The sequence below is a fragment of the Myxine glutinosa genome, chromosome 5, assembly GCF_964187855.1.
Source record: "Myxine glutinosa chromosome 5, kmMyxGlut1.1, whole genome shotgun sequence".
Lineage (NCBI taxonomy): Eukaryota > Metazoa > Chordata > Myxini > Myxiniformes > Myxinidae > Myxine > Myxine glutinosa.
In genome coordinates this window covers 103,186,808-103,210,903 of record NC_136265.1, presented here as the reverse complement: position 1 = coordinate 103,210,903, position 24,096 = coordinate 103,186,808, and the positions used below count along the sequence as shown (strand labels likewise).

General features: G+C 46.9%; 1 protein-coding gene across 5 annotated transcripts in view; it reads right to left on the bottom strand.

Moving 5' to 3' along the window:
• The window catches only part of LOC137427305 (fibronectin type III and SPRY domain-containing protein 2-like), a 63,612-nt gene that overhangs the window by 4,845 nt on the left and 34,671 nt on the right, over positions 1-24,096 (bottom strand). For all 5 annotated transcript variants that reach the window (XM_078778447.1, XM_068116714.2, XM_078778446.1 and 2 more), the window contains 4 exons: positions 16,542-16,698; positions 12,948-13,081; positions 7,980-8,115; positions 715-921 (listed from right to left, as the gene is read on the bottom strand). In XM_078778447.1, coding sequence (XP_078634573.1) covers positions 715-921; positions 7,980-8,115; positions 12,948-13,081; positions 16,542-16,698 — 634 coding nt within the window. The remainder of the gene's footprint in view (positions 1-714; positions 922-7,979; positions 8,116-12,947; positions 13,082-16,541; positions 16,699-24,096) is intronic.

Genomic DNA, 24,096 nt, shown 5'->3' with positions numbered 1-24,096 from the left:
TCCACTTGTTTGCCCAGTCTGTGATTTTGTCCAGGTCTGCAGAGAGTGAGGAGGCTGCAGACTGCCGATCTGAGGGATGAGGAATGGAGCGGCAGAGAGTGGAGTCATCAGCAAAGAGATAGAGAGGATTTTCCAGAGAGTCAGAGAGATCATTGATGAAGACCAGAAATACCACAGGGCCCAGAACATTACCCTGGGGAACTCCAGCCTGAACAGGAAGAGGAGATGAGAGAAACCCATTCAGGGCCACACGTTGCCTACGACTAGAGAGGAAGTCCGCAAGCCATGCGTGAACGTTAACTCCCCCCCCCCCCCCACCCCCCCAAGCCCATCTCCTTCCAAATTTCCAGTTTTTCCTTCCTTGAGAATCTGCTTCTGTCTCCACCTTGTCCACTTGTGTGCATGCTTCCTTACCCCTCATTCTTCCTTCTATCCATTATTTGTTCAAGTCTCCCTCTACTTTGTCCTTCGACCCTATTTGTTGTTGTTTTCCTCTCTCTTTCTCCTGTTCCTTTTATTCTGGTGCACCCATTCAGTGTTCTAGCTCTTCCATGAGCCTTGACTTTGTATTTTTTTTCCAGGCACAATGACAAGTGTGTCATACCTTAGCGGTCATCGTGTAAAAAAGTGACATCTCTAACCACCTTCAAGTATCACTTTAAAAAACAACATCTCAATACACTAAAGCAATATAGATAAGAATTTGATACTCACGCAGAAGAAGAAGAAGAAGAAGAAGAAGAAGAAGCAGACGCATGAGAAGAAACACGTCTGACTATCCAATAAGAATCGGGAACAGAGGGAGAACTTGCATCAGGCATGTCCAGGTGTACAAGACCCACAAAGTAATCCTTGGCTTGCCGAACATCAAGCTGCCAGTTGGCATGACTGGTGAGTGCACGACCAAACACCCTGGGACATCTGAAGAGCACAGTGGGCAGCAAGGTTATTCATAAAATTAACCCACCCATAACTCACTGTCTCAAAATGTAAATTTATTTTGCACCCAAAGCTGGAAATGTAAATTTGTTTTGCATCCAAAGCCAGAAATGTAAATTTGTTTTGCATCCAAAGCTGGAAATGTAAATTTGTTTTGCATCCAAAGCCGGAAATGTAAATTTGTTTTGCATCCAAAGCTGGAATATGTGAATTTGTTTTGCATCAAAGTTGGAAATGTAAATTGTTTTGCAGCCAGACCCGGAAATATAAATTTGTTTTGCATCAAAGTTGGAAATGTAAATTTGTTTTGCAGCCAAAGCCAGAAATGTAAATTTGTTTTGCATCAAAGTTGGAAATGTAAATTTGTTTTGCAGCCAAAGCCAGAAATGTAAATTTGTTTTGCATCAAAGCTGGAAATGTAAATTGTTTTGCAGACAGACCCGCAAATATAAATTTGTTTTGCATCAAAGTTGGAAATGTAAATTTGTTTTGTATCCAAAGCTGGAAATGTAAATTTGTTTTGCATCAAAGTTGGAAATGTAAATTGTTTTGCAGCTAAAGCCAGAAATGTAAATTTGTTTTGCATCCAAAGCTGGAAATGTAAATTTGTTTTGCATCAAAGTTGGAAATGTAAATTTGTTTTGCATCCAAAGCCAGAAATGTAAATTTGTTTTGCATCCAAAGCTGGAAATGTAAATTTGTTTTGCATCCAAAGCCGGAAATGTAAATTTGTTTTGCATCCAAAGCTGGAAATGTGAATTTGTTTTGCATCAAAGTTGGAAATGTAAATTGTTTTGCAGCCAGACCCGGAAATATAAATTTGTTTTGCATCAAAGTTGGAATGTAAATTTGTTTTGCAGCCAAAGCCAGAAATGTAAATTTGTTTTGCATCAAAGTTGGAAATGTAAATTTGTTTTGCAGCCAAAGCCAGAAATGTAAATTTGTTTTGCATCAAAGTTGGAAATGTAAATTTGTTTTGCAGCCAAAGCCAGAAATGTAAATTTGTTTTGCATCAAAGTTGGAAATGTAAATTTGTTTTGCAGCCAAAGCCAGAAATGTAAATTTGTTTTGCATCCAAAGCTGGAAATGTAAATTGTTTTGCAGACAGACCCGCAAATATAAATTTGTTTTGCATCAAAGTTGGAAATGTAAATTTGTTTTGTATCCAAAGCTGGAAATGTAAATTTGTTTTGCATCAAAGTTGGAAATGTAAATTGTTTTGCAGCTAAAGCCAGAAATGTAAATTTGTTTTGCATCCAAAGCTGGAAATGTAAATTTGTTTTGCATCAAAGTTGGAAATGTAAATTTGTTTTGCATCCAAAGCCGGAAATGTAAATTTGTTTTGCATCCAAAGCTGGAAATGTAAATTTGTTTTGCATCCAAAGCCGGAAATGTAAATTTGTTTTGCATCCAAAGCCGGAAATGTAAATTTGTTTTGCATCCAAAGCTGGAAATGTGAATTTATTTTGCATCAAAGTTGGAAATGTAAATTGTTTTGCAGCTAAAGCCAGAAATGTAAATTTGTTTTGCATCCAAAGCTGGAAATGTAAATTTGTTTTGCATCAAAGTTGGAAATGTAAATTTGTTTTGCATCCAAAGCCGGAAATGTAAATTTGTTTTGCATCCAAAGCTGGAAATGTAAATTTGTTTTGCATCCAAAGCCGGAAATGTAAATTTGTTTTGCATCCAAAGCCGGAAATGTAAATTTGTTTTGCATCCAAAGCTGGAAATGTGAATTTATTTTGCATCAAAGTTGGAAATGTAAATTGTTTTGCAGCCAGACCTAGAAATATAAATTTGTTTTGCATCAAAGTTGGAAATGTAAATTTGTTTTGCAGCCAAAGCCAGAAATGTAAATTTGTTTTGCATCAAAGTTGGAAATGTAAATTTGTTTTGCAGCCAAAGCCAGAAATGTAAATTTGTTTTGCATCAAAGCTGGAAATGTAAATTGTTTTGCAGACAGACCCGCAAATATAAATTTGTTTTGCATCAAAGTTGGAAATGTAAATTTGTTTTGTATCCAAAGCTGGAAATGTAAATTTGTTTTGCATCAAAGTTGGAAATGTAAATTGTTTTGCAGCTAAAGCCAGAAATGTAAATTTGTTTTGCATCCAAAGCTGGAAATGTAAATTTGTTTTGCATCAAAGCTGGAAATGTAAATTTGTTTTGCATCCAAAGCCGGAAATGTAAATTTGTTTTGCATCCAAAGCTGGAAATGTAAATTTGTTTTGCATCCAAAGCCGGAAATGTAAATTTGTTTTGCATCCAAAGCTGGAAATGTGAATTTGTTTTGCATCAAAGTTGGAAATGTAAATTGTTTTGCAGCCAGACCCGGAAATATAAATTTGTTTTGCATCAAAGCTGGAAATGTGAATTTGGTTTGCATGAAAGCTGGAAATGTACATTTGTTTTGCATCAAAGCTGGAAATGTAAAAAAAAAAATTTTTTTTTTTTTTTTTTTGTATACAAGATCGAGGCTCGTGAAAGAGCGAACATTAATCACACAGAAAGATAAACCGACACATAAAACATATAACATCGGGAGCGGTAGACAAGATGGGGAGAGAGGAGGAAGGACACAAACACAACATTATTTTGAGAGCAGGGACCGAGAGACATGGAGACATCGAGAGATCTGTGAGAGGGAGAGGGCATTGGGGGTGGGGCATGGGAAGGGGGGGGGGGGTGGGAGAGGTATAAAACATATGGACACTGCCAGGACTTCCAGGAAAGAAGTTGGAATTTCAAACAAGGTGGATCTGGGGTGAATTAGCGGGGGTAGAAAAGATCAAGGTTTTGGATGGGGGAAGATAAGAGATGGTGGTGAACAGCTGTTTTAAAGACCTGGAGGGACGAGTGGGATTGAAGGGAGTGAGGGAGTTTGTTCCAGGGGCGGGAGAAAAGAGGAATGAAAGAGTGAAGGTGAGCAGAGAGCCGAGATTTCGGCAGTTTAACCATCAGAGGGTTGCTGGCAGATCTTGTGCGACCTGTAGGAATATTTGGGGGACAGAGCACAGAGAGAGCTGGGGGTGCAAGGCCGGAGAGGAGTCGGTAGAAGACAGAAAGACCACCTACCTGCCTGCGGTGAGTGAGTGAAAGGCCCTCAGATATAGCTTCATCGCGGGAGATTCCAATAATTCTGAAAGCTTTGGTTTCGACAGCGTGAAGCCGAGCTAGGTGTGAGGCAGGAGCACCGGCCCATAGGGGAGAACAGTATTCCATTGAGCTGCGGATGAAAGCCTTGTATGTGGTGAGGAGCTCAGGTGTGCCGAGGAAGGACTTCGCACGACGGAGGATGCCCAGTCGGCGACTGGCTTTGGAGGCCAGTTTGGAAATGTGGTTTTCCCAAGAAAGATCATGGCAGATAGTGAGACCCAAAAGCTTGAGCGACAGAACTTCTTGGAGAGGATTGTTGAGAAAGTAGATGGGAGGGTTGTCCAGTCGATCTTTTCGGAGAGACATAGTAAGAGTGTGAGATTTGTCAGGATTGAAAGACATGTTCCACTTGTTTGACCAGTCTGTGATTTTGTCCAAGTCTTCAGAGAGTGAGGAGGCTGCAGACTGCCGATCTGAGGGCAGAGGAATGGAGCGGCAGAGAGTGGAGTCATCAGCAAAAAGATAGAGAGGATTTTCCAGAGAGTCGGAGAGATCATTGATGAAGACCAGAAAAAGCACAGGGCCCAGAACACTGCCTTGGGGAACTCCAGCCTGAACAGGAAGGGGAGTTGAGAGAAATCCATTCAGGGCCACACGTTGACTACGACCAGAGAGGAAGTCCGCAAGCCATGCATGGAGATTTCCATGGATACCATAGGAGGAGAGTTTGGTGAGCAGAGCTGGGTGCCAGACCGTATCGAAGGCACGTGATATGTCGAGGGAGACAGCTCTGATTTCCTGTTTGGCATTGAGGACCTCCATCCATTGTTGAGACAGCAGAAGCAGCATGTCCAGAGTAGAGTGACCTGGTCTGAAACCAAATTGATGATCAGAGATCAAGCCGTTGGAGAAGAGGAAAGATTTCATATCCGAAGCAATGATGGATTCCATGACTTTGCTGATTAATTGGGAGCAGGCTGATTGGTCTGTAGTTGCAAGGATCTGTTTTTGCACCTTTTTTGTGTAAAGCGGTAATGTTTGCTGATTTCCAGGATGCTGGCAGATGACCTTGAGCAAAAGAGAGGGTGAAAAGGACAGAGAGAGGGTGAGATAGAGCAGCAGAGCAGGATTTTAGGACCTGTGGGCTGATGCCGTCTGGTCCAGTTGCAGAATCAGAGTCGAGGTTAGACAAAAACTCCTCCACCATGTCAGGAGAGAAGGACACAGAGTCCAGGAGCAGTTGGGTTCGACTGGGAAGGGTGGGAACAGAGAGAGATGGGTTTGGGACACAAGATTTTGAGGCAAACACAGAGTTGAGGCATTCGGCTTTGTCACGTGCAATGTCAACTGTGTGGCCATTTGAGGTAAGGGAGGGGATGGAGGGGGAACAAACACCAGAAACAGATTTGACCAGACGCCACCAGGATTTCTTAGGAAGGAGACAGGTTTGAGAATTCATTCTTGAGTGTGGAGAGATAGTGCTTCCTGGCACTCCTGAGGGTAGAAACACACTTGTTCTGAGCTTGGTGGAAGGAACTGAGATTGCCTTCAGTTGGATTTGCCTTCCAAGAGGCAAAGGCAAGTTGTTTCAGGGCAACTGCCTCACCACAAGATTCGGTGTACCATGGACGGGAGGAAGGGTAAGACAACTGAAGACGAGATGGGATAAATCTGTGCATGAGAGAGAGCAGTTTGCTTTGGAAGAATTCCCAGGAAGAATTGATGTCAGAGGCAGTGGAGATGGGAGACCAATCCAGACGATTGATGGCTGCTTGAAGACCGTCCCAGTCGGCCTGAGTGAAATGTCAGACTCGTCGACGCTGAGGAGGCTCTCTGAGAATGGCCAGAGAGATGTCCACTTTGACAAGCACATGATCAGAAGAACCGATTGGAGCAGAAGAAGAGCAGCAGACATTAGCAGGGAAGTTTGTCATAACCAAGTCTAGAAGAGAAGATACTCCATTGGCTGAGATCCGGGTCGGGAAATTGACAGATTGTGTCAATCCCAGTGAGTCACAGAAGTCCTTTGCTGAGGTGCCATGACTGGTGAGAGAGGAACCCACACCCAACCAGCTGGCATGATGACAGTTGAAGTCACCACATATGAGGAAGAGAGAGTTGGGATGAGTGGATAGAAGTTGGTCCATGTTGTCAGACAGTGAAATGTAAATGGAGTCATCACTGTTTGGAGGACGGTACAGAACACATATGAACAAAAGGTGGGAGCGGAGAGGAAGCCGTAGCCAGAGGTACTCCTGGGGGTGAGGAGGAGAGAGGGCAGTGCAATTTGAGTGAGGAAGAGAGTTTTTGATAAAGATAGACACCCCACCACCAGGACGAGGCTCAGGTCTATCATACCGGAGGAGGGAGTAACCAGGAAGAGATATTAAGGAATCAGAGACATCTTGAGGGAGGAAAGTCTCTGTTAAGCAGAACAAGTCTGGATTGTCAGAAGCAACCTGTATGGAGAGATCAGTCAGGTTTGAGCGAAGGCCCCGGATGTTTGAGGTCCATACCGTTAATGAAGAGAGAGGGGGAGCATCGGGTACAGGACAGGGGAGGGGGGGTAGTAGGGTAAGATGAAGGATGAGAGGGGGAGGTAGGGAGAGCAGTTGATAGTGTGTCAGAGATTACAGAAGAGTTCCAAGAAAGGGAAGGATGAGGAGGATGAAAGGTTTGATGGTGAAGGGATGAGGCACAGTGAGGGGTTGTTTGAGGGGGGGCAGAGGAAAGTAGAAGGTTGGGGGGGCGGGGTGGAGGTATGAGATAGAAGGGAGACGAAGTGGGGAGGAGGCAGCTTTGAGGAGGATGGGGGGAGGAGGGAGAATTGGAGAGGAATGGTATGGGGGGAGATTTGAATGGGAGGGGTTGGGGGGGAGTTTTGAAGGGGAGGAGTGAGGGGGGAGTTTAGGAGGGGAGGGGCAAGGGGGGAGTTTAGGAGTGGAGGGGCAAGGGGGAGTTTAGGAGTGTAGGGGCAAGGGGGAGATTTGGAGGGGAGGGGCAAGGGGGGAGTTTAGGAGGGGAAGGGCAAGGAGGGAGTTCAGGAGTGGAGGGGCAAGGGGGGAGTTTAGGAGTGGAGGGGCAAGGGGGGATTTTAGGAGTGTAGGGGCAAGGGGGGAGTTTAGGAGTGTAGGTGCAAGGGGGGGGGGGGATTTGGAGGGGAGGGGCAAGAGGGGAGTTTCGAAAGTGGATGATTAATGAAAGACGAACATTGATAACAAATTGGGTTTGTTGTGATTTTCAAGTTAGCGATCCGATTCAGAACGATGGAGGAGGGGTGGAATGAATGTGAATTTAGGCCATGTAGTGAGGGAGACGTTTTGCATCAAAGCTGGAAATGTAAATTTGTTTTGAAGCCAAAGCTGGAAATGTAAATTTGTTTTGAAGCCAAAGCTGGAAATGTAAATTTGTGAGCAAAAGAGGTGTATATGACTCATTCAATGGAGAAGAGGTGTCTAAGGTCCATTTAAAGAAGAAGAGGTGTGTATAAGGCTCATTCAATTAGCAAATAGATGTATGATAAAGGTAAGGATGAGTACAGGTATCGTGATCATGGTGTTCGGACCTTATCAAGGAAGGCTGGGAGGAGGAAGAAGGAAAAAAGGAAGTGGGGTAAGTGGGAAGTCAGCAAAGAGTTGCAGTTTGTTTGGATTGTGTGTGGGTACAGTATGAGGGTTCATGCCCCAAATGCTGTATTTATCACTCCAATTAAATTCCATGAAGTTCAGTACAGAAATGAGGGAAGGTGAGGATCAACGTTAAACTTTGTTTGGTGTATCAATCTTGACAAAGGTGCACATTTGGTGAGTGACAATACCTGCTTAGATTGTTGGAAATTAAATAAAACACAACATGTAATAATCTAACAACTAAAACTCAACAGCATGATAATGTGGTGACCTGCTCATAATCCACACCTGCAGTGAATTGGATCAATATCTCACCTTGTAAATTGCCAAACGTGGGTTCCGCCCTGATCATTGTCTTGTCCCCAAGCTGCAGTAGATAAAGTAATGGTTCTCCGGTCATCAGATAGTTGGAGTAAGTGAGCGGAAGTTTCATCAATGATGACGTCACCAGCTGTGAATAAGATAATGGATCACTAATGGACCATCTACATATTACGTGTTCAGGTAAATGGGATGCATGAGGAAACGTGTAACCCCTGGGGTCTGACTCCCGGGGAGGAGGTGGAAATGCAAGGAAATAAATAAATTTGAATAATTTGGTGAAATTTGGTGAAAAAATAAATTTAGTGAAATGTATGTCTTCCAATCCTGACAAATCTCACACTCTTACGATGTCTCTCCGAAAAGACCGACTGGACAACCCTCCCATCCACTTTCTGAATAATCCTCTCCAAGAAGTTCTGTCACTCAAGCTTTTGGGTCTCACTATCTGCCATGATCTTTCCTGGGAAAACCACATTTCAAATCTGGCCTCCAAAGCCAGTCGCCGACTGGGCAGCCTCCGTCGTGCGAAGTCCTTCCTTGGCACACCTGAGCTCCTCACCACATACAAGGCTTTCATCCGCAGCTCAATGGAATACTGCTCTCCCCTCTGGGCTGGTGCTCCTGCCTCACACCTGGCTCGTCTTCACGCTGTTGAAACCAAAGCGTTCAGAATCATTGGAATCTCCCGCGATGAAGCTAACTCCAAGGGCCTCTCACTCACTCACCGCAGGCAGGTTGGTGGTCTTTCCGTCTTCTACCGACTCCTCTCCGGCCTTGCTCCCCCAGCTCCCTCTGGGCTCTGTCCCCCAAATATTCCTACAGGTCGCACAAGATCTGCCTGCAACCCTCTTATGGTTAAACTGCCAAAATCAAGACTCCCTGCTCACCTTCACTCCTTCATTCCTCTTTTCTCCCGCCTCTGGAACAAACTCCCTCACTCTCTTCAATCCCACTCCACCCTCCAGGTCTTTAAAACAGCTGTTCACCACCATCTCTTATCCTCCCCCATCCAAAACCTTGATCTTTTCTATCCCTGCTAATTTCACCCCAATTCCACTTTTTTGAAATACCAACTTCTGTCCTGGAAGTCCTTGGTGTCCGATACTTCTGCCACCCCCCTCCCCCCAAGCCCTCTCCCTCCCACACATCTCCCTGCTCTTAAATGTTGTGTGCCCTCAAGTGTTTGTGTGTTTCCCCTTCTCTTGTCTTCCGCTCCCTCTTTTTATATATTTTGTTTGTCTGGTTGATTTGTTTGTGAAATAAATGTCAGCTCTTTCACGAGCCTCGATTCAGTATACAAAAAAATAATAATAATAATAACACTCTCTAGAATCATGCATGGATGAAGAAGGTCTCGATATCCCATATTCAAAAAACATCATAACTTTGTAAGAGATTGCAATGAAAGAACCAGAACGGCACTCATGGAGTGCATATAGTCTCACCTCGCCCACTCATTCTGAACAAAAATACCATCATTAACTGAACATGCCACTATTATTATTCTCCATATACGACATCATCCATGTACCCTATTATGCCATATACATCGCCATTATCCACAGATTTATTGATTAATTAATTAGGCTATTTAACAACCACTTTTGTGTTCGTTAAGGCTAAATTGCATCAGTGAAGGTGAATATGAAAAATAATTCAAACGATACATTCCCCATGGCTCGTCGATCATATGTATGAAGTTTTGCATCGCTCTGTTAAGCGGTTCTGGAGAAGGTTTTTTTTAAACGTTTTTATTTTCAATCCAATATGACCACCAGACTACATGACCGATGACACATGACCCACACAACATGTAGATAAGATGTATGAAGCTTCAGATTTTTCGGATAAGGATTTCTATTCAACCAAATATGGCTGGAATACCACTTCTCCGATGACATCACCGTTAACACCCGATATACCCCATGGAGAGATGATGACGTATGCCAAGTTTCAATTATTTTTGTTGAGTGGTTTTGGAGAGAATGTCCAAATTTTTCCTTTAATCCAATATGGCTGCCATACAATGTGACCTATGATGTCAGAGTTATCAATACAATATTCTCCATGGGGAGTCCTTAATATGTTTAAAGTTTTGCATCGATCAGACATGCTGTTGCAGAGAACATTCTGAAAGCGAAAATATATCGATGCACACACACACACACACACACACACACACACACACACACACACACACACACATGGGCGTTGCCATAGTCACGCATCCCCTGAGGGGCTCCACCCTAGCCCCCAGTCTTCCCTCCTCTTGTAAAGAAGTGGATTTCCTCTTGGATGCTCAGTAGTCATAATATTTTATTTTGAAGGTGGCCGGAGGCATTATGTTTTCGGGTTGTCCGTCCGTACTTACGGGCTAAACCTCGTTTTTCTCAGCAACCATATGTCCGATTGAGGCGAACTTTCAGGGTAGGAGTGACATCCATGCAGAATGTTTTTAAAAATAATTGTGACGTCATGGATCACGTGGTATGGCAGTCATCTTGAATGAAACGCAAAAGAATAAAAAAAATATTTCTTGGAAACCGCTGAATGCAAAAATTTGAAACTTGGCACATTGTCAAGTACTTCCAATGGGGAACAAAAGCATGATAATGATGTCATCAATGGTGAAGTGGTACACCAGACAAAAATGTTTTAATTGAATTCCTTATCCCAAAAATCTGAAATTGCAATCAGATACCCTCTCCTAATCAAACTACTACTGCATGGCTTCTCATGCCGACCCCTGTTTTTAACTAAATGCGGAGGTGTGAAAGGTGGTTGTCTGGCGCCTTAAAACCAGGCTTGCTCAGAGTAGGTGGAACTTGTTAGCCTTTGCCGGCAATCTGCCAAGGAGAAGGACAACTCTGATCTCAAACCCAGGTGGGTGGTACTCGTTACTCTTGATCGGCAATCTGCCAAGGAGAAGGACAACTCTGATCTCAAACCCGGGAGGGTGGTACTCGTTAGCCTTGGTCGGCAATCTGCCAAAGAGAAGGACCACTCTGATCTCAAACCCGGGTGGGTGATACTCGGTAGCCTTGGTCGGCAATCTGCCAATGAGAAGGACAACGCTGATCTCAAACCCGGGTGGGTGGTACTCGTTAGCCTTGGTCGGCAATCTGCCAAGGAGAAGGACAACGCTGATCTCAAACCCGGGTGGGTGGTACTCGTTAGCCTTGGTCGGCAATCTGCCAAGGAGAAGGACCACTCTGATCTCAAACCTGGGTGGGTGATACTCGGTAGCCTTGGTCGGCAATCTGCCAAGGAGAAGGACAACTCTGATCTCAAACCCGGGTGGGTGGTACTCGTTAGCCTTGGTCGGCAATCTGCCAAGGAGAAGGACAACGCTGATCTCAAACCCGGGTGGGTGGTACTCGTTAGTCTTGGTCGGCAATCTGCCAAGGAGAAGGACAACTCTGATTTCAAACCCGGGTAGGTGGTACTCGTTAGCCTTGGTCGGCAATCTGCCAAGGAGAAGGACCACTCTGATCTCAAACCCGGGTGGGTGGTACTCGTTAGCCTTGGTCGGCAATCTGCAAAGGAGAAGGACCACTCTGATTTCAAACCCGGGTGGGTGGTACTCGTTAGCCTTGGTCGGCAATCTGCCAAGGAGAAGGACCACTCTGATTTCAAACCCGGGTGGGTGGTACTCGTTAGCCTTGGTCGGCAATCTGCCAAGGAGAAGGACAACTCTGATTTCAAACCCGGGTGGGTGGTACTCGTTAGCCTTGGTCGGCAATCTGCCAAGGAGAAGGACCACTCTGATCTCAAACCCGGGTGGGTGGTACTCGTTAGCCTTGGTCGGCAATCTGCAAAGGAGAAGGACCACTCTGATTTCAAACCCGGGTGGGTGGTACTCGTTAGCCTTGATCGGCAATCTGCCAAGGAGAAGGACAACTCTGATCTCAAAACCGGGTGGGTGATACTCGTTAGCCTTGGTCGGCAATCTGCAAAGGAGAAGGACCACTCTGATTTCAAACCCGGGTGGGTGGTACTCGTTAGCCTTGGTCGGCAATCTGCAAAGGAGAAGGATCACTCTGATTTCAAACCCGGGTTGGTGATACTCGTTGGCCTTGGTCGGCAATCTGCCAATGAGAAGGACAACTCTGATCTCAAACCCGGGTGGGTGTTACTCGTTAGCCTTGGTCGGCAATCTGCCGAGGAGAAGGACCACTCTGATCTCAAACCCGGGTGGGTGGTACTCGTTAGCCTTGGTCGGCAATCTGCCAAGGAGAAGGACAACTCTCATCTCAAACCCGGGTGGGTGGCACTTGTTAGTCTTGGTCGGCAATCTGCCAAGGAGAAGGACAACTCTGATTTCAAACCCGGGTGGGTGGTACTCGTTGGCCTTGGCCGGAAGTCTACCAAAAATGGTGGTTGGGGCACTGTTGTCTCGAAGCAGACTAGTTAACTCCTCCCAGCTGAAAAACAGGGAAAACTTACCAACAGATTTTTGAAATCAAGTTTGCAGATTTAAGGAAGGTGAAAGAGAAACATGCAGCCAAAGAAACATGGACACAATAAATCCAAAACAATAAATCTAACGCAGACTTCAGTGTGTTACAAAACATGACGTCGCGATACGAGAAAGGGTTCAAATCTGGCCAAAGTCAGAATCTCTTAAGAATTTGGCTTCGAAGCTTCTGGAAGTAAAGTGAGTCTCAGGAGATTCGCTATGTTAGTATCAGATAGTCAATATGATAATTAACTAACGTCAACTAACGATAACCCTCACAGCCCTAACATCTGGCACCCAAGACGTTCGAAGAGCAGGTAGCCTGCCTGTCCGACCTGGGAAGTTCTGCAGGTGGCATCATTTCATGTTCCAGGGTTGACTCTTCAACATATTTCAAGGCAACTTAACATGGGTAATTATAAACTGCAATAGAGCAACAGCATTCACATACTTATTTATATCAAAGATAGACAAAATAATTATAAAGGTATCTTCCTCACCTGGGCATTGCAGAAAGAAGGGATCACTGCGTGCACTTAGGCCTCCCTTATTCTCTGACCTCACATATATCAGGTAAGTGTCACGTGGTTCAAGGGGGATGGTGAATTCACAAGACCCAATCCCCTTCACAGACCTTTGAAGGAAAGAAATGCAGATGCACGCAGCACCTGGGTTATTTTTGAGGATCAGACGATACCTTCTGGATGTTCACGTTAAAGCAAGAAGGTAGAAGACACGACATAGTGCTGAGGATGAAAGATACAAAGAGGGTGAAACATGCTCAGAGTTGCGCTTATACCACACAGACACGTGACACCATTGCATGTGGCAAAATAACCCCACCGACATGGCTTAGAAAAAACAACAACTAGAACAATGCAACCGTGTCGCCAATATGCCTACGCAAAGTCACACAACAGGTAGATGCCATCAATCTGCATACGTATGGGTAGGGGATCACGTTTGTGAAGTTTCGTGTTGATCGGATAAGGTTCATTTTTCTATCCAAGATGGCTGCCAAACCACGTGACCTATGACATCATCATTTACAAACTATATGCAATAATGCCGTTAGATATTTGTAAAATTTCGTATCGATAGGGTGAGCGGTTTCAGAGATATAATTATTTCATATTTTCCTTCAATCCAAGATGGCTGCCAAACCACGTGACCGATGACATCATCATTTTCAAACTATATGCAACAATGGTGTTAGATGATATTTGTAAAATTTCGCATCACTAGAGTGAGCGGTTTCAGAGATAGGGCCGGTCCATACAAATGGGTCATAGATCATGTGCATGCAATTTCCGATATTTTGGCTGGTATACCACTTCACCTATGATTTCATCATTATCATGCTTTTATTCCCCATTGGGAGTACTTGACAATGTGCCAAGTTTAAAATTTTTCCATTCAGTGGTTTCTGAGAACTAATTTTTGAATTCTTTGCTTTTAATCCAAGATGGCTGCCATACCACGTGACCTATGACATCACAATTATCATAAAAACATTCTGCATGGGTGTCACTCCTTCCTTGAAAGTTTTGTCTCAATCGGACATATGGTTGCTGAGAAAAACGAGGTTTAGCCCGTACGGCTACAGGTGCCCAGGTATTGTCACAAGTAAACTCAATGCTGGTGGTGACGTCATCGTGACGCTCCGGTTGGAGAACTGACTTTTGTTCTTTTATTTCCCAACTGCATATCATAGCTTTCAGACTGTTTTATGGTAATGCAAAAAGCAACGCGTCCATGTGGTGGGTGACCCGTCATGGGACTCCATATGCAATTACTATACAGCTGGAAGATATATATATATATATATATATATATATATATATATATATATATATATATATATATATATATATATATATACCAGTGGGGTATGCTACACATTGTGTAAGCAATAACAAACCGTGCTTTGTTTGTATGTACATAATAAATAGAAGCATTATGATTATAGGCAAGCATCACCAACCTGCCGATAGATATCAATTTAGGTGATTTATTTATTTATTTTACGGATGCGTTTATGGTTTTTACGTAAATTTTCATTGAGATTTTTATTTCACAGTTTACAGTTATAGAAGAACCACCTTTAGAGGCCATTTTCCCCCGCAAGGCGGGGGTTTGCCTTTTTCGGGCACCGTGGACCCCTTTTTGAAGCAATATTTTATGGCCGGATGCCTTTCCTACAACCAACCCTGTGGTCAACTCTTGCGACACACAGGGAATTACCAGTGAACTGGTACTCAATTTGCCGACCTCGGAAGGATGACAGACTGAGTCAACTCCCCTGGCGTTAATTCAGTGATCGACCAGGATTCGAATCCAGGATCCTAGGATCCCAAGCCAGCACCCCAACCGCTAAGCCAACACCAGAGGGAAAGGGACGGCCCATAGCGACAACAGAGATAGAGAAAGAGGGAGAGATGAAAGGGAAAGGGACGGTGAATGGCGACGACAGAGTTAGAGAAAGAGGGAGAGATGAAAGGGAAAGGGACGGTGAATGGCGACGACAGAGTTAGAGAAAGAGGGAGAGATGAGAGGGAAAGGGATGGTCCATAGCGACGACAGAGATAGAAAAAGAGGGAGAGATGACAGGGAAAGGGCCGGTCCATAGCGACGACAGAGATAGAGAAAGAGGGAGAGGGAGCGATGAGAGGGAAAGGGCCGGTCCATAGCGACGACAGAGTTAGAGAAAGAGGGAGAGACAAGAGGGAAAGGGCCGGTCCATAGCGATGGCAGAGTTAGGGAAAGAGGGAGAGACAAGAGGGAAAGGGACAGTCCATGGCGACGACAGAGTTAGAGAAAGAGGGAGAGATGAGAGGGAAAGGGCCAGCCCATAGCGACGACAGAGATAAAGAATGAGGGAGAGATGAGAGGGAAAGGACTGGTCCATAGCGACAACAGAGATAGAGAAAGAGGGAGAGACAAGAGGGAAAGGACAGTTCATGGCGACGACAGAGTTAGAGAAAGAGGGAGAGAGGAGAGGGAAAGGGCCGGTCCATAGCGATGGCAGAATTAGAGAAAGAGGGAGAGATGAGAGGGAAAGGGCCAGTCCATAGCAACAACAGAGATAGAGAAAGAGGGAGAGACAAGAGGGAAAGGGCTGGTGCATGGCGACAACAGAGCTAGAGAAAGAGGGAGAGACCAGAGGGAAAGGGACGGTGCATGGCGACGACAGAGATAGGAAAAGAGGGAGAGACAAGAGGGAAAGGGCTGGTGCATGGCGACGACAGAGATAGGAAAAGAGGGAGAGACAAGAGGGAAAGGGCTGGTGCATGGCGACGACAGAGTTAGAGAAAGAGGGAGAGACAAGAGGGAAAGGGCTGGTGCATGGCGACGACAGAGATAGGAAAAGAGGGAGAGACAAGAGGGAAAGGGCTGGTGCATGGCGATGACAGAGTTAGAGAAAGAGGGAGAGACAAGAGGGAAAGGGCTGGTGCATGGCGACGACAGAGATAGGAAAAGAGGGAGAGACAAGAGGGAAAGGGCTGGTGCATGGCGATGACAGAGTTAGAGAAAGAGGGAGAGACCAGAGGAAAAGGGCTGGTGCATGGCAACGACAGAGTTAGAGAAAGAGGGAGAGACAAGAGGGAAAGGGCTGGTGCATGGCGACGACAGAGTTAGAGAAAGAGGGAGAGACAAGAGGGAAAGGGCTGGTGCATGGCGACGACAGAGTTAGAGAAAGAGGGAGAGACCAGAGGGAAAGGGCTGGTGCATGGCGACGACAGAGTTTGAGAAAGAGGGAGAGACCAGAGGGAAAGGGACTGTCCATAGAGAGACGAGAGGTTGCTCTTATCCTTTTAAAATGCTGAGCATCAAACGAGGAAGCCTTTGGTAGGACTCGGTCGGGGTTCGAGCCACCGACCTCCCGGACTCAGAGCTGACTCTCTAAGCATTATGTGTGAGCAGAATGACACAGAAACGTTGGCACCCTTTTACGTGGATACATTTATAATTCATTCACGTACTTACAATGTGAATCATAACTCATCAATAGGTAAACATCTGACTTATCAAAAAGTGAATAAAATAAAGTCCCCTGCTGAGCTTAGCCGCCATATTGTCTGCTCCTACTGTACTTGAGTGTCGCTCCCATGTTTGCTTTCTGCAGCGAGTCGAACTCCAGTGAGTAGCTGAGAGGTTGACTTGAATATCCGGGCATTGGCTCCCAGCAGATCTTTGCCCCGTCATTACACCATCCGCTCTCTGACACTTTCACAGTGGGTGGCAGTGGACCTGGTGATTATTATTAACAAAAATTAGTCATTCATACAGTGGAATTTGTAGTTTTAACTAAAAATGGATGAAAAACCCCAAATAGTTTTGAATCTACAGCTTCTGCCAAACGAGTCCTGAATAAGACGCGTCTTATTGGCCTGGGGTTCCATAACCTACAAAGCCATAATTTACAATCTACGAGGAGTTGTGTGCTAAACCTTTTAGGGGCGGCTTTCACTAAAATACACAGGTAGCACATATGATAAGAAAACAAAATAATTTGGAGAGCGTCAGTTGGCGATTGGATTGTATTGCACAAATATTGACTCCGATTTCTGCGTTTTCAGAGAACTACATTTTCATTTAATTTCTTCACAAGGAGAAGAGGCCACCATCTTTCCGGCTGATGGTTGGGTGCTAAACTAATTTGGTGGTGGTCATCACTTGTGTTTCAATAGCACAGCTTCCAAGTTTGTTTCAGGGTTTCAATGAAAAAACGAAATATGTTTTGAGTCGCTGTTGTTGTTGTTGTTGTTGTTGTTGTACAGCCCCGGACAGTTCTCTCGTACAAGCCTAAGGCACAGAGACAGCCGATCGATCTTGCAGGAACGACCAAGAGCTCCCCCACATCTGGAATGGTGTGCCCACACCTTCACGAAGTCAGGGCAACAAAAGAGTTAGAGAAAGAGGGAGAGACGAGAGGGAAAAGGCCGGTCCATGGCGATGACAGAGGGAGAGATGAGAGGGAAAGGGCCGGTCCATGGCGATGACAGAGGGAGAGATGAGAGGGAAAGGGCCGGTCCATGGCGATGACAGAGGGAGAGATGAGAGGGAAAGGGCCGGTCCATGGCGATGACAGAGGGAAAGACGAGAGGGAAAGGGCCTGACCATGGCGACGACAGAGTTAGAGAAAGAGGAAGAGATGAGAGGGAAAGGGCCGGTCCATGGCGATGACAGAGGGAGAGATGAGAGGGAAAGGGCCGGTCCATGGCGATGACAGAGGGAGAGATGAGAGGGAAAGGGCCGGTCCATGGCGATGACAGAGGGAGAGATGAGAGGGAAAGGGCCGGTCCATGGCGATGACAGAGGGAAAGACGAGAGGGAAAGGGCCTGACCATGGCGACGACAGAGTTAGAGAAAGAGGAAGAGATGACAGGGAAAGGGCCGGTCCATGGCGATGACAGAGGGAGAGATGAGAGGGAAAGGGCCGGTCCATGGCGATGACAGAGGGAAAGACGAGAGGGAAAGGGCCGATCCATGGCGATGACAGAGATAGAGAAAGAGGAAAAGGGCCGATCCATGGCGATGACAGAGGGAGAGATGAGAGGGAAAGGGCCGGTCCATGGCGATGACAGAGGGAAAGACGAGAGGGAAAGGGCCGATCCATGGCGATGACAGAGATAGAGAAAGAGGAAAAGGGCCGGTCCATGGCGATGACAGAGGGAAAGACGAGAGGGAAAGGGCCGATCCATGGCGATGACAGAGGGAGAGATGAGAGGGAAAGGGCCGATCCATGGCGATGACAGAGGGAAAGACGAGAGGGAAAGGGCCGATCCATGGCGATGACAGAGATAGAGAAAGAGGAAAAGGGCCGGTCCATGGCGATGACAGAGGGAAAGACGAGAGGGAAAGGGCCGATCCATGGCGATGACAGAGATAGAGAAAGAGGAAAAGGGCCGGTCCATGGCGATGACAGAGGGAAAGACCAGAGGGAAAGGGCCGATCCATGGCGATGACAGAGATAGAGAAAGAGGAAAAGGGCCGGTCCATGGCGATGACAGAGGGAAAGACCAGAGGGAAAGGGCCGATCCATGGCGATGACAGAGATAGAGAAAGAGGAAAAGGGCCGATCCGTGGCGACGACAGAGTTAGAGAAAGAGGGAGAGACAAGAGGGAAAGGGACGATCCATGGCGATGACAGTTTTTTTTTTGTTTTTTTTTGTATACAAGATCGAGGCTCGTGAAAGAGCGAACATTAATCACACAGAAAGACAAACCGACACATAAAACATATAACATCGGGAGCGGTAGACAAGATGGGGAGAGAGGGGGAAGGACACAAACACAACATTTGAGAGCAGGGACCGAGAGACATGGAGACATCGAGAGATCTAAGAGAGGGCGAGGGCTTTGGGGGGGGGGCATGGGAAGGGGGCGGTGGGAGAGGTATAAAACATATGGACACTGCCAGGACTTCCAGGAAAGAAGTTGGAATTTCAAACAAGGTGGATCTGGGGTGAATTAGCGGGGGTAGAAAAGATCAAGGTTTTGGATGGGGGAAGATAAGAGATGGTGGTGAACAGCTGTTTTAAAGACCTGGAGGGAGGAGTGGGATTGAAGGGAGTGAGGGAGTTTGTTCCAGAGGCGGGAGAAAAGAGGAATGAAAGAGTGAAGGTGAGCAGAGAGCCGAGATTTCGGCAGTTTAACCATCAGAGGTTTGCTGGCAGATCTTGTGCGACCTGTAGGAATATTTGGGGGACAGAGCACAGAGAGAGCTAGGGGTGCAAGACCGGAGAGGAGTCGGTAGAAGATAGAAAGACCACCTACCTGCCTGCGGTGAGTGAGTGAAAGGCCCTCAGAGATAGCTTCATCGCGGGAGATTCCAATAATTCTGAAAGCTTTGGTTTCAACAGCGTGAAGCCGAGCTAGGTGTGAGGCAGGAGCACCAGCCCATAGGGGAGAACAGTATTCCATTGAGCTGCGGATGAAAGCCTTGTATGTGGTGAGGAGCTCAGGTGTGCCGAGGAAGGACTTCGCACGACGGAGGATGCCCAGTCGGCGACTGGCTTTGGAGGCCAGCTTGGAAATGTGGTTTTCCCAAGAAAGATCATGGCAAGAAAGAAAGTTAGAGAAAGATGGAGAGACAAGGGGGAAAGGGACGGTCCATGGTGACGACAGAGATAGAGAAAGAGGGAGAGGGAGAGACAAGAGGGAAAGGGACGGTCCTTGGCGATGACAGAGTTAGAGAAAGAGGGAGAGACCAGAGGGAAAGGGCCGATCCATGGCAACGACAGAGTTAGAGAAAGAGGGAGAGACCAGAGGGAAAGGGACGGTCCATGGCGACGACAGAGTTCGAGAAAGAGGGAGAGACAAGAGGGAAAGGGACGGTCCATGGCGACGACAGAGTTAGAGAAAGAGGGAAAGATAAGAGGGAAAGGGCCAGTCAATGGCGACGACAGAGTTAGAGAAAGAGGGAGAGATAAGAGGGAAAGGGATGGTTCATGACGACGACAGAGTTAGAGAAAGAGGGAGAGATAAGAGGGAAAGGGACGGTCCATGGCACCGACAGAGTCGGAGAAAGTGGGAGAGACGAGGGAAAGGGCCGGTCCATGGCGACCGATTCGCACTCTGACCATGACCGCGCTGCCCTGACAAATCCGGGCAGCAAGAAGAGTGGGGAAGATTTGGCCCCTGACTTGCATTGGGTAGTGCAACCACCACAAAGAGGCATCCCCGATAGTTGTGTGCATTGAGCAGTTAAAGAAGCTCGTGACACGATTTCAGGTGTTGCTGTTAATCGTACGCCTCTCGGACATGTACAAGTATTTGTCAACAATAGTTTAAAACGTTGTTTTGAGATGTTCTACATTCTGTTGATATTTCGGTGCCGTTAACGTGGTGATCCTCCATGTTTAATGCGTCGATCCGTGCAACAGTCTGTTGGTTGATCCCTCATAGACTGGATAGCAGATTTCCTTTGTACTCACAAGCAGCTGGTTACCTTTGGATAACGTTCTCTCCTATGTTTCATCTCTGGAGTCTGGCGTCCTTCAAGAGAATGTTCTGGAACCAATTGGTGTACCCAGTAATTCCTGCTTAACACAGTTTCACAGAATGGAGTTATTTTCGCTGTAACACGGTTTTTCTATTGGGGAACACTTTTCGCACAAGGAAGTTGCCTGTTAGAGGTTTCTGAACGGTCGAAAACCTGTTTTTTACGCTGCACGGAGCAATTCAACTCGCATCCCAGCCCGTTGCTCCATCATCTTGCTGTGTGACACGTCCTTGACCTCAACCTTCTGATACACAAGCCGGTGCAAAATCCCTCTCAACAAGGTCATCAACCTGGAGTATTCTCAACATGCAAGAAAGACCAATATTATCATCTTAACTCCATAAGGGCGATTTGGCAAATCAAGCAATATTTTCCTGTGTCACGCTCCAGGAGAGGTAAAGTTTCTGGAGGCCTTAGGCTTCATCATCAAATACAATCTGTCTTCGGTGGATCATATCTACAGATGTCGCTACCCACATCAAGGCTAGTTCCTTCGTCTGCCATCCTGAGCTTATAATTCTGTACAAGGCCTTCATTTGAAGTGACATGGAATATAGTATTCCTTGTGGATGTACTGCAAGTTGCTCTTGCTTTACAACGTCTCCAATTGAGATGCTGGAATCAAAGGACCTCCATCTAATTGGTATCTCACAACAGAAGTCGAGTCCCCGGGTGTGCGTCTACCTTGAAGGAGGCAGGTTGGTGACCTCGCTGTCTTTTGCTAGCTCCGTTCAGGTTTTACTTTTCTTGCTTTCTTACCTCTGTCCAATCCTCATCGACTCTCTTATTCCGACCACTGAGCTTTACTATATCTGCTGAGATGTTGTCGCCTCTCTTTGCAACTGATATGTTGGTGGACATTTCTGTGGCACACTCGTTCAGCCAACTCACTTGGAGGAAGATTCTGACGAACCTGGGGCACGTGCGGCAAGAGAACAGTATTCCGAGGATGCCAAATATGCAAGAGAGCAACTGCCAGGTGGATCATCACCCAAAGTGAACACTGATCTCTTCAAGAAACATTTAGGTTGATGGGACCAAAACGGCTATCCGATGCACATGTGACCAACCTGGGCACCTCAACCACACAGAATTTCTCGGATAATAGCGTAGACGACACAATAACTATTCAGCTGCAGGAAGCCCATGTCAGAGAGCTGGAGTGCAAAGCAGCCTAACTGATGTAGGCCTTCAGAGAAACCAACCATTTGTGGGAGGAAATGCAAGGCCTGGTAGTCCAAACTGCCCAATACTAGATTCCTGTAATTGGGATCCCATTTCCACACTGTCTTGCCACAGCATCTGGTTGCCGTGGCCACTTCCTCTTTTGTGATGTCCAGTTCCTCGTTTATCATATCCAGATTCTCATTTTAGTATTAGTGTCTGATGTTACTGTTCCGCGGTGTCTGGATTATTGTTTTCTCAGTTTGCATTTTTGTGTAATCATCATGTCCCATTTTATAATTAACTTGTGCAGCGCGTGATCGACCCCCCATTTTGAAAAAAATCTATTTCTTCCTCTCCTTTGATGATGGCATGGTGCACAGGCCATGACCTTTGGATAACACCAGTTAACAAGTTCCACTTGAATACACCATTCGTCTGTTTAAGGGAAGGAAGTTACCACTGAATGTTGGCTAAATCTGAATGACAGCGAATGTCAAACTACGCACTCCTAATCATCTGTTTTTCTCTTGATGACCCTGTACCCTTTGGGGCCTTGGGTTAACATCATCATTATGATCACATCCTCACTGCCACACCACTACTGACACCAGGGTACCTGTGAGTCTTTATTCACCTCTTCCCCTCTGCTCTCTTTCAATCTGTTGACCTGTCGATTCATCTATTAGCCTTCACTTTGGTAGGAAGAGAGGGGGAAGAGAAAGAGGGAAGGAAGGGGGGAGGAAGTGGGGTAATAGAGAGAGGGGAAGTGATACAATAGAGAGAGAGGAGGGGAGAATGAGAGGAGGGGAGAAAGAGAAGGAGAGAGAGAGAGGAGGGGAGAGAGAGAGAGGAGGGCAGAAAGAGGAGGGGAGAGTGAGTAGAGGGGAAAGTGAGTAGAGGGGAGAGTGAGAGGAGGGGAGAGTGAGAGGAGGGGAGAGAGAGGGAGGGAGAAAGAGGAGGTGAGAGAGAGAGGAGGGCAGAAAGAGGAGGGGAGAGTGACAGGAGGGGAGAGTGAGTAGAGGGGAAAGTGAGTAGAGGGGAGAGTGAGAGGAGGGGAGAGTGAGAGGAGGGGAGAGTGAGAGGAAAGGAGAATGAGAGGAGGGCAGAAAGAGGAGAGGAGAGTGAGAGGATGGGAGAGAGAGAGGAGGGCAAAAAGAGGAGCGGAGAGTGAGAGGAGGGGAGAGTGAGAGAAGGGGAGAGTGAGAGGAGGGGAGAGTGAGAGGAGGGGAGAGTGAGTAGAGGGGAGAGTGAGAGGAGGGGAGAGTGAGAGGAAAGGAGAGTGAGAGGAGGGGAGAGTGAAAGGAGGGGAGAGTGAAAGGAGGGGAGAGTGAAAGGAGGGGAGAGTGAGAGGAGGGGAGAGTGAGAAGAGGGGAGAGTGAGAGGAGGAGAGAGTGAAAGGAGGGGAGAGTGAGAGGAGGGGAGAGTGAGAGGAGGGAAGAGTGAGAGGAGGGAAGAGTGAGTAGAGGGGAGAGTGAGAGGAGGGGAGAGTGGGAGGAGGGGAGAGTGAGTAGAGGGGAGAGTGAGAGGAGGGGAGAGTAGGAGGAGGGGAGAGTGAGAGGAGGGGAGAGTGAAAGGAGGGGAGAGTGAGAGGAGGGGAGAGTGAGAGGAGGGGAGAGTGGGAGGAGGGGAGAGTGAGTAGAGGGGAGAGTGAGAGGAGGGGAGAGTAGGAGGAGGGGAGAGTGAGAGGAGGGGAGAGTGAGAGGAGGGGAGAATGAGAGGAGGGCTGAAAGAGGAGGGGAGAGTGAGAGGAGGGGAGAGTGAGTAGAGGGGAAAGTGCGTAGAGGGGAGTGTGAGAGGAGGGGAGAGTGAGAGGAGGGGAGAGTGAGAGGAGGGGAGAATGAGAGGAGGGCAGAGAGAGGAGAGTGAGAGGAGGAGAGAGTGAGAAAAGGGGAGAGTGAGAGGAGGGGAGAGTGAGAGGAGGGGAGAGTGAGAGGAGGGGAGAGTGAGAGGAGGGGAGAGTGAGAGGAGGGGAGAGAGAGAGGAGGGCAAAAAGAGGAGCGGAGAGTGAGAGGAGGGGAGAGTGAGAGAAGGGGAGAGTGAGAGGAGGGGAGGGTGAGAGGCGGGGAGAGTGAAAGGAGGGGAGAGTGAGAGGAGGGGAGAGTGAGAGGAGGGGAGAGTGAAAGGATGGGAGAGTGAGAGGAGGGGAGAGTGAGAGGAGGGGAGAGTGAGAGGAGGGAGAGTGAGAGGAGGGAAGAGTGAGTAGAGGGGAGAGTGAGAGGAGGGGAGAGTGAGAGGAGGGGAGAGTGAGAGGAGGGGAGAGTGAGAGGAGGGGAGAGTGAGTAGAGGGGAGAGTGAGAGGAGGGGAGAGTGAGAGGAAAGGAGAGTGAGAGGAGGGGAGAGTGAAAGGAGGGGAGAGTGAAAGGAGGGGAGAGTGAAAGGAGGGGAGAGTGAGAGGAGGGGAGAGTGAGAAGAGGGGAGAGTGAGAGGAGGAGAGAGTGAAAGGAGGGGAGAGTGAGAGGAGGGGAGAGTGAGAG